At 36.5% G+C, this 13,322-nt stretch overlaps 1 protein-coding gene across 5 annotated transcripts in view; it reads left to right on the top strand.

Moving 5' to 3' along the window:
- The first annotated feature begins 583 nt into the window (after positions 1–583).
- The window catches only part of sol (small optic lobes), a 567,383-nt gene continuing 554,644 nt past the window's right edge, over positions 584–13,322 (top strand). For 4 of the 5 annotated variants that reach the window (XR_010952752.1, XR_010952751.1, XM_067782436.1 and 1 more), the window contains exon 1: positions 584–1,041. Coding sequence is in view for 2 of the 5 variants with exons in the window: in XM_067782436.1 (XP_067638537.1) it covers positions 767–1,041 (275 nt within the window). In the remaining 3 variants the exon portion in view is untranslated. The remainder of the gene's footprint in view (positions 1,042–13,322) is intronic. The other variant, XR_010952753.1, reaches the window with a different exon arrangement.

The raw sequence follows: 13,322 nt of genomic DNA, 5'->3' as shown, positions 1-13,322 counted from the left end.
TTGAAACACTTTGAAATATTATCGATATAGAAATTATTAAGATAAATTGTATCTCGTTTTTAACCGAAGGGAAAAGCTTTCGTTAACGTTAAAACCTTAACAAAAACGTGATACTTTACATTTGAATTGTGCTGGCAATGCTATAGCCATGGTGAAGCCGTAAGGTGGTAACAGCGAGCGGACATACACACAAGCTCAAAGTAATTTGTTTGTTTAATTCGTTGGTGGTAATGTCAAAAATACTCTGAGAAGTGTTAGTACTGTCAAAATTCGTGAAAAAAGTTGCAATCAGCTTGGTTAATGCTTTCACCTTTAAAGACACCGTCATCAAAATGGATAATATAGCATTGCCAGCATAGTTTGAAATTAATAATCAACATAAAAGATTTGATTTTGTTTTGATATGGCAGAAAACGAAACAAAATCATTTCGTTAATTTGACGTTCTTAATGTTAATATACGAAACAAAATGAATTTGTTTCGTTTATTAACGTTAATTATCGTAACGAAATGATATCGGTTCGTTAGTTGAGCATGCCAGCAAGGCACCCTGTTGCGTTTCTTTAGTAAATGGAGTCTCGGTTGAAACCTTGGTTACATTTCTTGTTGTTTCGGAAGAAAGAAAATAATAAGAAAGCTAGATGTTATAAACGAATAAAATTATCTTTGATTTGGCTAATATCGCCATTGATGTTTAATATATATAAAATATTTGTAGAAAATTAAATTTACTTAGGTGTAAATTCAAGGCATATATTTGTGTAAAATGGGTACAATAGCTTCGGTATTACAGTGGAAATGTGATATTTGTAATAGCATCGATCCTCAAAAATGTACAAATTGTGTCACAATGCGTGAACTATTATCAAAGTCGTCAAGTTTCCGCGATGCCAACCAATGTGAACCAAAAAAAGGAAATTCAATCAAAACTACTGATGAAAATTTGAATAAATCTGGAGGAACTAAAGCTAATCGGGGATCTTTTTCAGACATTGAAAGACTTTCAAATCTATCGTCGGAAGAGGATGATATTGTGATCAAGTAGGTTAATTTCTTGTTTTGTTTTATAATTCGCGAATAATTCTTATAAGCAAAAACTAATTTCCCTCCTCAACATCCCTCTTTTAATAGTTTATTGACTGAAAGGTTACATGAAAAATGTGGGTGTTCAACAAAATAATTAAAAATAAAATAATAACATGTGAAATTGTTATCATATAGGGTTCGATCCATAACCTACTCGTAGCGCCTATGTGGAAAGGCGTCACGCTTAACTCCAATAGGGTCACAGACGAAATCAAGCGTTCGATTCGTCACGTAAGTGGAATAGAAAGGTTGGAAGGCACCAATATGTGCTAACGGAGCGACTCTGAATTTTTCCCGGCTAAAGACTGTAATTTTAGTGTAACCCCATTTTATTTCTTGCGTCCCTCAAACAATTTGTCATCCTCCCAGCAGGACTGCACCAGATTTACCTGCTCCGGGAGTTTATCGAATCAAATCCGGGCCCGTACCTGATCCCGTACAAGATAAATGGTTTTGCTGCGTGTGCCGGAAAATAATATTCTTAGGACGGTCATACTCTTGCCAATGTGTCACGTGTGGGGTATCACGGGGTGTTTTCATTGCACGGGGTGTTCTTGGCTAGATCCCAAAATCCGTCGAAGCAGTTTTTTAAAATCTTTTGTTATTTTAGTTGTTGTTGGTGTTATTGTAGCTGTGCTTCCCCCCATCCAATGCGACCGATCACCAATCCTCAAATCTCTTGCTGGCAGTACTTTGGGTAAAGATAAAGAAACGCTCATTACCACTTACAAAGCCATTGGCCAGCCGATTGAATGCTACGCGTCCCCGATATGGTCACCAAGTCTAAAGACTACTCGGTAATAGTCTAGTTGAGGGGTCGACTGCTAATACGCTACCAAAAATATCGAGAGAGGTGTCAAACTACGCGCCTTGACATCAGTATTAATAATCCGATGGCGGAAAATAAAAATTTTAACGCCTTCAAAAGATATTAACGAAAAACCGAAAAAAGACCCACGGGTACCTCCGAAACCGGGGGTCGGATCCATAGTATTTTTGCGCAGAACACCTTTCTGCGTTGGCGGCCTTCGGCCGCGCTTATAAAAAATAACCCTGGGCTACGCAATGTGGGTATGAACACAACTGAATGAAAGATGATGCTCCGGCCAAGAAAGTGTTTCTATCGGAACCCGCCTATGGAAGCAGAGGTAGAGGGCGGCCCCCACTCCGTTGGAAGGACCAGGTGGAAAACGATTTAAACTCCCTTGGTGTGACCAATTGGCGCCGGTTGGCGGAGCGAAGGAGCGACTGGCGCGCCTTGTTGGACGGCCATAACCGTTTAGACGGTTAAGCGCCAATTAAGTAAGTAAGTAAGAACACAACAACAACCACATGGAAATCGCCAACTTCAACTGCAAATATCTCCGGACAGGGATACAATTTTTCTTTTCCGCCTTCGGATTATCCTTCTCGAGATTAATACGCGTCTTTTGACACCACACTCGATATTTTTGGTACCGTATTAGCAGTCGACCCCTCAACTAGACTATTACCGACTACTCACTGGAAGAAGCTACAGGCCTGCCAAAATACTGCTCTCAGACCCGCCACGGGTTGTCTTCTTATGTACCCAGAACACCTTATACATAATGAGGCGAGAATACTCATGACGCCCAACGTATCATCCGTTGGACTGACCTGTGTTTGGTTCTGCGTCCTCCTCCTCCTCGCTCTCCGCTTTCTCTGGCTCTATCTACAGCTTCGGATCACAGGCCGCTATCCGCGCGCTCCAAAAAAGGCTGTGACTTCTTGTTGAGCAAGATTATTGTCTGACACGTCGCCCTGGTGCTTTGCTCCAGTTTCAGGACTCTCCAACTAGAGCAAGGTAGCTCTGGGTTGAAGGTCCTTAGTACCTCAAGGACTCCCTCTGGATCATCCGGCTTGGATGGAATCCAGATCCTAGCTCTCCGCCTAGATGGGATATCCTTGCAGTCGACAATAATGGGCACCGTACCAGGGTAGAACTCACCCAACCTAGCCACCGCGTTTTCGTGGGATTCAAGGGGTTGTGTAGCGCAATATATAGCTTCTCCAACCCAATTGTCAACCGCACTTTCGAGCGGCGAATCCCGTTTCACTATCAGAAGAGACTCTGGCGACCCCAAGCTCCTTATGGAACTTGGGGGTGGGGTTGGAGGGATGGTTGTTGTTGTTGTTGGAGGGATGGTTGTTGTTGTTGTTGGAGGGATGGTCTGAAGGTTTAATGTGGCCATATAAATCGTTCCCGGGATGGTCGGGCTAGTACCTTAATGGTGCTGTGTTACCGGAGCGTACCGGATCTGTATCCGGCAAAGGACCATTACATCGATAACACCCCAAAGCCTTCGGGGAGTAGCCTTATCACTACAACAACAACAGCTCTTGTAATATTTCGAATAATCCATTTATTTATTACAAATTAATTTTTCAAGTAATAAAATGTACATAATAACGTTCATCTATAAAAGTTAGGTATACTGAAATGCACACCAGTTAGCTGAACAAAAGAGTATACAGGTAGGCTTACAACGACAGAGTGAACCAAAGTCGGGCTTTACAAAATGACGAGGCTTATTTTGCATGTTTCTCAACCATTCATCGGAGCTCATTATTCACGTACTCTTTAGTTACGTTCCATTGAGACTTGAGCGATATACGGATAGAAATTTAACATGCAAATGCAACAACGTTGTGATCCTGATATTTATCTGGTTCAATTTCTGATCCGTATAGCAGTTCTGTTCGTTTCTTTTTCTGTAGTAGATTTTTTGACAGCTAACCACTTTTGAGTTGGTAGCACTCATGGCTCAACTATATGGTTGGCTCATCTCTACAGCAATAACATACCTTTGTTCACATTGCCAAAATTAGCGTGATGGTGTTAGACGAATGGAATGGAATGAAAACATAAAACTTAGCAGCATTTGTAAGTAGTAAGAAAATGTTGTAAATTCGTTGGTTTCTTTTTAAGTTTGCTATCTCCTTCTGACAATCCCTACTCCAGTGAAATGAAAAAAATAAAATCAGCTGGTGAGATGAGCCAACCATATAGCTGAGCCATTGTAGCACTGAACTAAATACGTGTACATTTGTGTATACATAAAAGATCTCGCCATATTTAAAAGCAAGAACACTGAGAGAGTAAACAACTTGAAGATGATGTAAGGAAAATAAACAGTATGCTTACGTGCGGAACTATTTAAATGGTAATAATTCTATCAGTATCTTAAAATTTTGTGTACGTTTCTTCTTATTTTCTACAAAACAGATGTTTTATATTAGTGCTGCCAGCTCTCATAAAGTTGATCTAGATCGTTCCAATGAGATTTCAGCCAGAGCCAGAGCTCGATAAACCAATGGAACGGCCCTTTTTACTCAACGCAGTGATGCCACAGTTATCAAATTATTAATAAGATAATAATGGTTAAATATTCATATATCAACACAACTCCTTGAATTTTCAGCATTTTAGAGAATTAATTTTTGTACAATAGCTTAACCTTAATAATACATTAATTTGTTTCTTACATACTAATTTACATTCAATTCATATTGCTTTTTTTTAAATCCTTGTTTAACATTTTAACAAATCAAATCAGGTTCAGTGCACTCCTATGTTTTACAAATTTATATTTATCAAGGCTTTTTGTTAATATATCAGCTAAATTAGATTGAGAATAAAATTTTACAATATCAATAATGCCATTTTCGTAATTTTCGTTGATGTGGCGGTATTGCACTTCAATGTGCTTGGAATTTTTTGTGAAATTGCCGAATTTAGCAATTGCTACCGCGCCAGAGATCGTAAATTTTAGCTCAAATGATAAAGCAAATTTCTTAAACACAAAACCTCGGTTATCAGATAAAGATGTATATTCCGCGAAATTTGAACATTTAGTTTTGGTTTTCGAGTTTTCCAATAAACTACATTACCGTAAGGCCTTATTACGATTCCTCGCACTAAAGGCCACAAATATGTAATGTCACTTTTGTGATTCACAACGCTGAAAGGTTGGCTTTTGATCGCCAACCATTTTGATGGGATTATACTCACGCTTGTGGGTACGCAGCCCAATGCGCACACCCGCACCCACACGCAACAATAAAAATCCTTTTTATGTCTGCTTAGATTTAGTTGGTTTTTATTTTTATAGTTAAGTCTAGTTGTCTTTTTATTATTTCACTTTAACAAACGTTCTCTTACTTTATTTCTTAGTTACACTTTAGTTGTAGTTGTCTTTTTATTATTTCACTTTAACAAACGTTCTCTTACTTTATTTCTTAGTTACACTTTAGTTTAAATATATGTTTATCGGGTAATAGTCTAGTTGAGGGGTCGACTGCTAATACGCTACCAAAAATATTGAGAGAGGTGTCAAAAGACGCGTATTAATCTCGAGAACAATAATCCGATGGCGGAAAAGAAAAATTTTATCCATGTCCGGAGATATTTGCAGTTGAAGTTGGCGATTTCCATGTGGTTGTTGTTGTGTTAGTACCCCCAAAAAAAATTGTGCATCACCGTGGCGGTAGCCACGGTTACACCACACACCCGGACTTGGCATGGCGTAGCCCAGGGTTATTTTTTATAAGCGCGGCCGAAGGCCGCCAACGTAGAAAGGTGTTCTGCGCAAAAATACTATGGATGCGACCCCCGGTTTCGGAGGTACCCGCGGGTCTTTTTTCGGTTTTTCGTTAATATCTTTTGAACGCGTTAAAATTTTTATTTTCCGCCTTCGGATTATTAATACTGATGTCAAGACGCGTCGTTTGACACCTCTCTCGATGTTTTTTGACGCGTATTAGCAGTCGACCCCTCAACTAGACTATTACCTGTTTATCGTTCTAGTTTATCAAATTTAGTTTCGGTCTTTTCATTTTTTAATCTTTACTTTTAACAACTTAGATTTTACGACCGGTTACCTCAATTGTTGAAACGAAACTAGCTCGAGTTCGTTTTTCACCCACGCTCAGCGGCCATCATTTTTCATTGCTGAATGCAATTGGCCCTGCTAAGTGCAATTGGCATTGCTGTTCAGCAATAGCTGACAGCGATGTCATTTGCACTCAGGGGTGTGTTTAGTGCGTAAAGGCTGGGTAACGCAGTGCGGTTATACCACCCTTCCTTAGAAAAAGAAGAAACTGACAAGTTGATCAGATTTGTCATATTCTTCTTTATGCCATTACTTAAATTGTTTTGATTGAATGAATGTATGATATTAAGGCGTTCCTCCCCTTTTTTTCCAGTCGTTCAATCAGAACAATTTTTTATTCTTTTTACATATGAAATTTCGTCAATATAATATGAATTCAATTACTTAAATGTAAATTCTTTTTTTATTTCTATTGTATTAAATTAATGTATTATATATATTTTTATTACAAATAGTGCGTGCATATTAATATTTGGTTTTATTTGCATGCCAATTGAAATTTTTGTTTTTGTATATTAATATAAATTCTAATTTAAGATGCTTCAATAACAGAGTAATGAAAACTTAAAATTAGTTACAAGTTAGTTTGTAAATTTGGATGGAAGAAAACTTTAGTTTACCTTATTGATTCGGTTTTTGTGAACGGTTTTTTCCTCTTTATTTATTTCATCTAAAACCGTGACATTAACTCCATCAATTTTTGTGACTATATATGGTCCTTGGTAAATATTTTCGTATTTATTTCTAGGTTCTTTTTGTAATTGTAAACAGGGCAATTCGGCTCGGCAGAAAAAGACCGACCATTATAATTTTCGGCAGCTTTGAAAAACGAGGTACTATTTTTCACACAGACTTTTTCAAGCACTTCAAAAATAAAGTAATTATTAAAAATCAAATTTAAATTCAATTCTTGCTTTGTTTTAATGGAAGTGAAAGTGCGGCGGAGATGGCCACCACGACACGTAGGTAAAATTTAGTGATTTAGTGGCAATATATGCCATGGCGACGTTATGGAGGCGGCGTCCTCCAAGATAGCCATATCCGAGCAGGGAACGCCCTTAGCCGATCCAACACCGGCTACGCCATGCCATGATTCCGGAATTTTGACTTCCAGAATTAAACATGCAGAATTTTAGAAAGCAGAATTTTTTTGCAATTTACAAAATTTTTTCACCCAGAATTTTGTAATACAGAATAATGACACGGTCCCTTTTCTTCCGGTCTCTTTGAATAATATTTATGTATATTTTAAGCTACGCAGATCTATTGTGTTGGGTGCAAATAAAAACAAAGATTATTCCACTTTTCAGCTCGACGTTTCGCCAATTTTCCTTGCCATCTTCAGGACACTGTATTTATTTAATAAAACAAAAAAAAAAAAACAATCAGATACATATAGATTTAAAATTTAAAATATTGCAAATAAATATTGATTGCTCAAAAAGTATTTTCTTACTTACAATGATGGAAAATTAACGAAAAACACAATTTTCACTAAAAACATTTAAAAACATTTGAATATTAAAACAATTGTGGAAAGTTAATAAAGTAGAAAAAATCGATACCACCTACATCCGGTAAACTTGTCATACTAAAAACTAAATTACAAAGATAATAGGTACGCGGCGGCGATATTGTCTGTATCTTCTTTTTTGTTTATTGTGTTTCCTCTTTTTTGCAAAACTCTTAGTCTTTCTAAGGTGTAACGCGCTTTTTCTCTCCTTTCGGTGTCTATTATTTTTATGTTTTCAAAATCAGCTGTGTTTATTTTCTATTGCATGCTGTGCCAAAGATGTGCTCTGTTTTTGTTTACGTATATCGGCTTCGTGCTCAGCTACCCGCGTGCCGAGCGCCCGCTTTGTGGTCCCTATGTAGACCTTATTGCAGCTATCTTCTTCATTCCCTTTTCATTGAATTTCGTAAACTACATTGCTACGTTGTTGGAGATCTATGGGTGTTTTCGTTTTTGTAAAGCACGTTGCCGAAGTGCAGTTTGACCTGTATGCTAGTGTAGTGTTTGTGTTTGATGTTTTTGTCAAATCATGTGTGAAATTTTCTGTGAGCCTAGGAATGTAAGTGACACTGAAGTATCGCTTTGTCTGGTTATTTGTATCTGAAGACTGTGTTTTTTGGGTTATACATATTTTCTATTTCCATATGTTTCTGATTTATTAAATTTGATATTGTAACGAATTTACTGCAATCCTCTTATTTGCAACCTTCTGCTAAGTTCGAATCACTATACTGTTGAGTAAATAACTCCAATATTTAATAATGCAAATTGGCCTTTATTCCAGTACTTTCAAAAAAACACTTCTATTGCTCGACAGATAGCGTGCTTAATCGAAAACTGATTCTCTCGCCTCTACTGTTGCTGCTTTTATACTGTGTGATTTCCTCGTTGCATCTTCTAGGCGCTTCCAGAATTTACTTAGTTACTGGTATATAATTATAACTACAGATGCACGTGCGTAGCTCTCATATGCGCGTGTATTTGTGAGCGGCACTTCCACAATTATAATTGCATACTTTAGGGAGCATCTCAGATAAGATATCTGCATGTGTTTGTGCGTTGCTTCTCCGCTGTGTGTACGTACATATGTGTAGACATAATGACTGAATTAGTGATGTGCATCAAGTCACTGCTTAGCATCGGTTTAGAGATGACAGTACCCCTTAGTGTGGCTAATATTCGTAACAATATGATATGGTCCGGATAATTAGTCTTTTTAAGCGTCAATTTAATTTTCCTAATATTTGCGCCATGAAAACTTTGATGGCTGATAGATAATATTTTGTCTATAAAGTTCTTCGCCGTATTTATTTTGTATTTGAAAGGCTGTGAGGATATAAAGTTTATGAGGCGCCCAGAAGAGGTTGGTTTCGAGTACCAATCCAATATTAGTTTGATATTGAGCCTGGGTAGACGTGTGTCTAGAAAAGGGGCTGTTGTTGTTTTTTCTTTTTCGATCGTAAACTTTAGTCGATTACGATATTTATTTAAAACATCTAATATTGTATTTGTTGGCGGCCACCGTGGTGTGATGGTAGCATGCTCCGCCTACCACACCGGATGCCCTGGGTTCAAACCCCGGGCAAAGCAACATCAACAATTTTAGAAATAAGGTTTTTCAATTAGAAGAAAATTTTTCTAAGCGGGGTCGCCCCTGGGCAGTGTTTGGCAAGCGCTCCGGGTGTATTTCTGCCATGAAAAGCTCTCAGTGAAAACTCATCTGCCTTGCAGATGCCGTTCGGAGTCGACATAAAATCATGTAGGTCCCGTCCGGCCAATTTGTAGGGAAAATCAAGAGGAGCACGACGCAAATTGGAAGAGAAGCTCGGCCTTAGATCTCTTCGGAGGTTATCGCGCCTTACATTTTTATTTTTTAATATTGTATTTGTGTCTTTTCTTGGGATGATGGCGAAAATTTCATCTACATATTTGACTAGGAACTTTATTTGTATGTTGTGTTGTTTTTGTAATTCAATAAAAGTGTGTTGTTGTTGTGCACGAATTAATTGTTGTCTTTTAAGCAGAACTCTAAAATATTGTGAAACTTGCTATTAGGTATATTCGTATTTTCCTTTATTTCATCCCATTTTTGCATTATTATTTTGGAGGCCATAATTGTTGGTATGTTAGTGAATAACAAGAGACAACAAACGACACTAACAATTCATCATCACGTATAGTTAAATTTTGCAGTCTTTCTTTTAACTCGAAACGAGTTTTTAATGTTATATTCGGTGGAAATCAACGACTTAAGAATTGTTCCTATGTATTTGGACAAGTGATAACATGGAACATTGATAGACGAGACAATCGGACGTAAGGGACATTCTGGCTTATGGATTTTTGGCAGTCCATATAAACGAGGTGCTGTAGCTGCTGTGCTAGTTAATTGTTGTTTATCTTTTAGGCTAATGTGCTTTCCTTTGAATAGTTCGAATATTATATTGTTGTTTTTCCTTTGAAGTGTGGATGTTGGATCAGCTCTTATCGCTTTATAGGTATTCTTGTCTCCTAGTAGTTTTTCAATTTTCGTGTTGTAGTCCGCTTTATATAGAACGACTGTTTTGTTCCCCTTGTCTGCGTCTGTTACGATTATGTCATCTTTGTGAAGTTTTAGAAAAGCTTTTGTTTTTTTGTAAGTCTCTAGTACACGGAATTATGTTTAATGCAGACCTGTGAAATTTGAATTAGCATTAGTAATCAATTAATTAGATGCCTATTTTAATGGCCAATGATTATTTCAATTGATTTCCGTAAAAAGCAATTAGTAATTGATTACCATTAAAAAAAAATCAAAAAAAAAAAAATCATGATTTTTTCCGATTACTGAAAAAAATCAAAAATAGTCAAAAAGTAAAAAAAAGCATTTTTGATTACTTTTGATTATTTTTGATTTTTTCGATTATTTTTTGATTATTTTTGATTATTTTTCTGCTTTGTTGAAAGAAAAATTCTCGTTTGTTGCATGCACGGAATAATTTCTACACACAAGTACATTTTAGGATGCAATATTAAATCGTAACCGCTTATCGAGACAAATATATACATGCCACATATAGGCCGAATGGTATATGAGCGTTGATCTAAACATATTCTGCGGTAAGTATATACACGTGCATAATTTGCTACTCATTATATAAAATAATAATGATCCTCTATGTTTCATCCTTCAGTCAAGCCAATTTTGTTTTGTATACAAAATTAATCACCCCTATTCTGCATTTCGATTACGTTCCCGTTCTGCGCTCCGCTTTAATCGAAGTTTGGTATTCTGCATTACGACGGAATCGTAAAGAGAAGAGGAAGAGCAAATGATTTTTCGAAATCAGCTGTTCGTACGGAATGTGTGAACATTGGAACAAAATAAATTAAAGAAAATTTGTAAAAAACACTGAAAAACGTTTATATTTTATTATCCACGCCATTTTGTACAAAAAAAAGCAATAGAATATATTGCCGCAGTGTTATATTTTTTTGAGTGAAGTGCTTTCATAATTGTAAGTGTGTTTTTGTCGTTCTTTTGGCCAATTCCCTGCCGTGGCCACCAAGTTTTGTTAAAACGGATTCCTACACGAATATAGTTGACATTTTCTGAATTTTAAGGATGCTAATTTCGTTGCCTAAAATACTTTATGAAGGTTTATTTATTCTTTCCGCAAGGATTGTTTACGTTTTCGCTTCATCTTCCTCTACGCCGGCAGCTTGCTTTGGCATATAACTTGACCCAACGAACAGACACAAATTATAGCTGTCTATTATAATGGAATCAATAGCCGCGGCATTATTTATGGAGTTGGAAAGCAGCGCATACGAAAATGGCCAGGCGAGAATGGAATGGCAAATATTGCGAGATTTGTGTAATCCATTTGAGATGAGTGACGAATTGCAAGAAATTGAACTTACAAGTGGTAAAGTTTAATGACTTATTTTCTTATTTAGGTTCAATAAAAACTTTCGACTTAACTAGGATCCTTTCAAGTATGGATTAGATACTTTTGCGGGGCAAATACCTCCAAGGACTTCGACATCGACATGTTGTTTTTGACCTGGAAACATATAAAAAACAATCATCATCAAGCCTTATACGTTTCTTAACAAGTTTTACTTACATTTTTGTTAAAGTTCTGTTATAAATTAATAAAAAAATGAAAATAAAATATTTTTCCGCCAACTAATTTGCAACTTAGAAAAACGGAACTACGATCGAAATGCAGAATACAAAAAATCGAACGATTCGAAGTTGGATCGAAAGAGATTGGAACACAGAATACCAAAATTGCCAAATCGCAAAATTCCAATCCAAGTCGAAATGCAGAATAGGGGTGAATATATCCACTATTTTGGATTACGTTATGGCTATGCACTGATTGTTTTGTACATACAGGTACATTAGAGGTTGTACCGATATATCGTGAGCGCTTATCTAGGCATATGGGTACATATGTATGTATGTACATACCCACCTACAAATCATCGTGTCTATAAGTGTTTCTGATGAATACCTGGGGAGTGCGTATTGTTTTATGACAAAACAATATGCGAAAACAATATGTATGAGTAATACTACATAGGTTGATGGTTGATAGCTTCACTTCCAACTGGAGCGATCCTCTAAGTTGTCATTCATCATCATGATTAGTTGTCTAACCAAAGGTTGTTATATCCCAGATAAATTTATTAACTTATGTCCATGTACATTAGATTAACACTTCTTTTTATTTCCTTATGATTACGTCTAGGATATTTTCTATAAAATCTTAAGTTTTGCATAGTGAGCCATATTTTTAGTATTAACAACGGAAATTACAGAAAAGTGAGGTTTCGTCCCAATCTAATGTACATGCTCAATGGTACAGTTAGAAAATGTAAGCCTTAGTAATTTCATGTTATTATACTCAGTTGAGCAGAGCTCACACGGATAATGGTTGGTTGTACAGGTATAAAGGAATCGAGATAGATATAGACTTCCATATATCAAAATCATCAGGATCGAAAAAAAATTTGATTGAGCCATGTCCGTCCGTCCATCCGTCTGTCCGTTAACACGATAACTTCAGTAAATTTTGGAGTATCTTAATGAAATTTGGTATGTAGGTTCCCGAGCTCTCATCTCAGATCGCTATTTAAAATGAACAATATCGGACTATAACCACGCCCACTTTTTCGATATCGAAAATTTCGAAAAACCGAAAAAGTGCGATAATTCATTACCAAAGACGGATAAAGCGATGAAACTTGGTAGGTGAGTTGAACTGATGACGCAGAATAGAAAATTAGTAAAATTTTGGACAATGGGCGTGGCACCGCCCACTTTTAAAAGAAGGTAATTTAAAACTTTTGCAAGCTGTAATTTGGCAGTTGTTGAAGATATCATGATGAAATTTGGCAGGAACGTTACTCCTATTACTATATGTATGCTTAATAAAAATTAGCAAAATCGGAGAACGACCACGCCCACTTTAAAAAAATTTTTTTTTTTTAAGTCAAATTTTAACAAAAAATCTAATATCTTTACAGTATATAAGTAAATTATGTCAACATTCAACTCCAGTAATGATATGGTGCAACAAAATGCAAAAATAAAAGAAAATTTCAAAATGGGCGTGGCTCGGCCGCACAAATCGATATATCTTTACTAAACTCAGTTCACGTACTTATCTGAACTCACTTTGAATTGGTATAAAAAATGGCCGAAATCCTACTATGACCACGCCCACTTTTTCGATATCGAAAATTACCAAAAACGAAAAAGCCATAATTCTATACCAAATACGAAAAAAGGGATGAAACATGGTATTTGGATTGGTTTA

Source organism: Eurosta solidaginis, chromosome 4 (genome assembly GCF_040869045.1).
Source record: "Eurosta solidaginis isolate ZX-2024a chromosome 4, ASM4086904v1, whole genome shotgun sequence".
Lineage (NCBI taxonomy): Eukaryota > Metazoa > Arthropoda > Insecta > Diptera > Tephritidae > Eurosta > Eurosta solidaginis.
Note: the sequence above shows the minus strand (reverse complement) of the source record. Positions and strands in the feature narration are given on the sequence as shown.